Raw genomic sequence first — 1,657 nt, 5'->3', positions numbered from 1 at the left:
TATATATATATATATATATATATATATATATATATATATATATATATATATATATATATATATGAGATCTTATCTTTTTTGTACACTAACTTGAGAAAATGCAGATAAAGTAACAATAGGTCAGTGTTATGTGATATAAACATTTTTCTGACCTTCTGTCTTTCATCTTTTATGTCATATATACTGACTATTGTGTATTATCAATAGGCAGTATTAATATTGTGTGTGTTATGCAATTATGATGAGCTATTAGCCCTCTTTTTTCCCCTGTTCCCTTAAGACGTAGTGAGATAATTCGAGATGATGTATTATTATATGCTACATGAACTTGCCCTACCTCCAAGTCCTCGGCTGTATCCGGACGCCCAGTCCTCAGCTCGTGTGTTTCCGGACTGCGGGTTAAATCCCCGCCCGCTTCATTCCTGCGTTGTTTGGGGACAGTAGGAAGATGGCGGCGGCCCCGCTGTACTGTGTCTGCCGGCAGCCCTACGATGTGAGCCGGTTTATGATCGAATGCGACATCTGTAAGGACTGGTTTCACGGCAGGTAGGTCCATTAAGATGTATTTTACGGACATGGCTTGGATAAGGCGACAAACAGCGGCTGTTTAGCGGCTAAAGCCGACGGTTAGTCTCTGTGCGATGCTGACTAGAGGCTACGTTAGCTTGCTAACACCAGCGGTGGGCGACGGGGGTTTTAAATCGTCTATTGACACGATTTGAGGAGCGAAAGTGCTGTTGTGTTGTCTTCCATATCGTTTTGGGATTAAATGTCTTTTCACCTAAATAATCTATATGAACCGAGGTGAGCTTACAGCTGTAATCCAGCCTCACAGTTAACGTTATTAAGTTATTTTGAGTGGTTCTGTTTGAAGCGCTGTGTCAATCAGCGCCAGATCAAAAGCTTAACTAAGCAACCAGAACCTGCAAAGCCCGGATATTTAAAAAAAATAAAGATACGCATTGATTTATAGAATAAAAAGTTAAAAAACCCATTGAGTTTTTTTTTTAAGTCTAATCAGCTTATCCAAATTGAAATAAACCTCAGAGTTCACTTTAAACTTAGATACCCCCATATCCCATAGTTTGTGCTTGTTTTTAAACTGGATGTTATATTATTTTCTTACCCAACATATGTATCAAGATATGTTTTTATTTTCCATTTATAAATATACTTTCTGGTATTTTTTAACTTGTATATTTGAGAACAAGAGATTTGTTATGGTTGGGCTTTTGATTGACAGCTGGAGAAATTTAAATCCCTCTTTCAAGCATAGGAGCCACATGGCAGGAGACCCCTAGTGGCTGACATTAGGAAAATTTAAAGGAGCCAGAGCATGTACTTGTCCTTAGATTACTCCTGGAACTCTTTGTCCTACTTATTGCTTTTCTTTTGATTTACTATTCTCATTATGTTCTCAGTTGATTTATCTTTGCGTGACATTGTGATATGATTCATATTGTGTGGGTGTTGGCTGTGATCTTGTGAGTTTATTGTTGTGTAATATGAGCCCATCATCTCTACTCTTGCTTTCCACAATTTCATAAGTTAGTTATTCACGCTCTGGTGCACATCTGATCTTTTTATAATCTTAGGCTTTGAAATCTATGGAAGAGGATTAGGGCCACTGGAAAAAAAAAAAAAGTTAACTGATTTT

General features: G+C 37.5%; 1 protein-coding gene across 1 annotated transcript in view; it reads left to right on the top strand.

The window, feature by feature from the left end:
- Positions 1-438: 438 nt before the first annotated feature.
- Positions 439-1,657, top strand: part of kdm7a (lysine (K)-specific demethylase 7A) — a 43,587-nt gene continuing 42,368 nt past the window's right edge. Inside the window, exon 1 of the mRNA XM_015392279.1 lies at positions 439-546. Within this exon, the coding sequence (XP_015247765.1) occupies positions 449-546 (98 nt within the window). The 5' untranslated portion in view covers positions 439-448. The remainder of the gene's footprint in view (positions 547-1,657) is intronic.

This window comes from Cyprinodon variegatus, unplaced genomic scaffold, assembly GCF_000732505.1.
Source record: "Cyprinodon variegatus isolate N-32 unplaced genomic scaffold, C_variegatus-1.0 Scaffold583, whole genome shotgun sequence".
Lineage (NCBI taxonomy): Eukaryota > Metazoa > Chordata > Actinopteri > Cyprinodontiformes > Cyprinodontidae > Cyprinodon > Cyprinodon variegatus.
The sequence above is the reverse complement of the archived record's forward strand: the minus strand, read 5'-3'. Positions and strand labels throughout refer to the sequence as shown.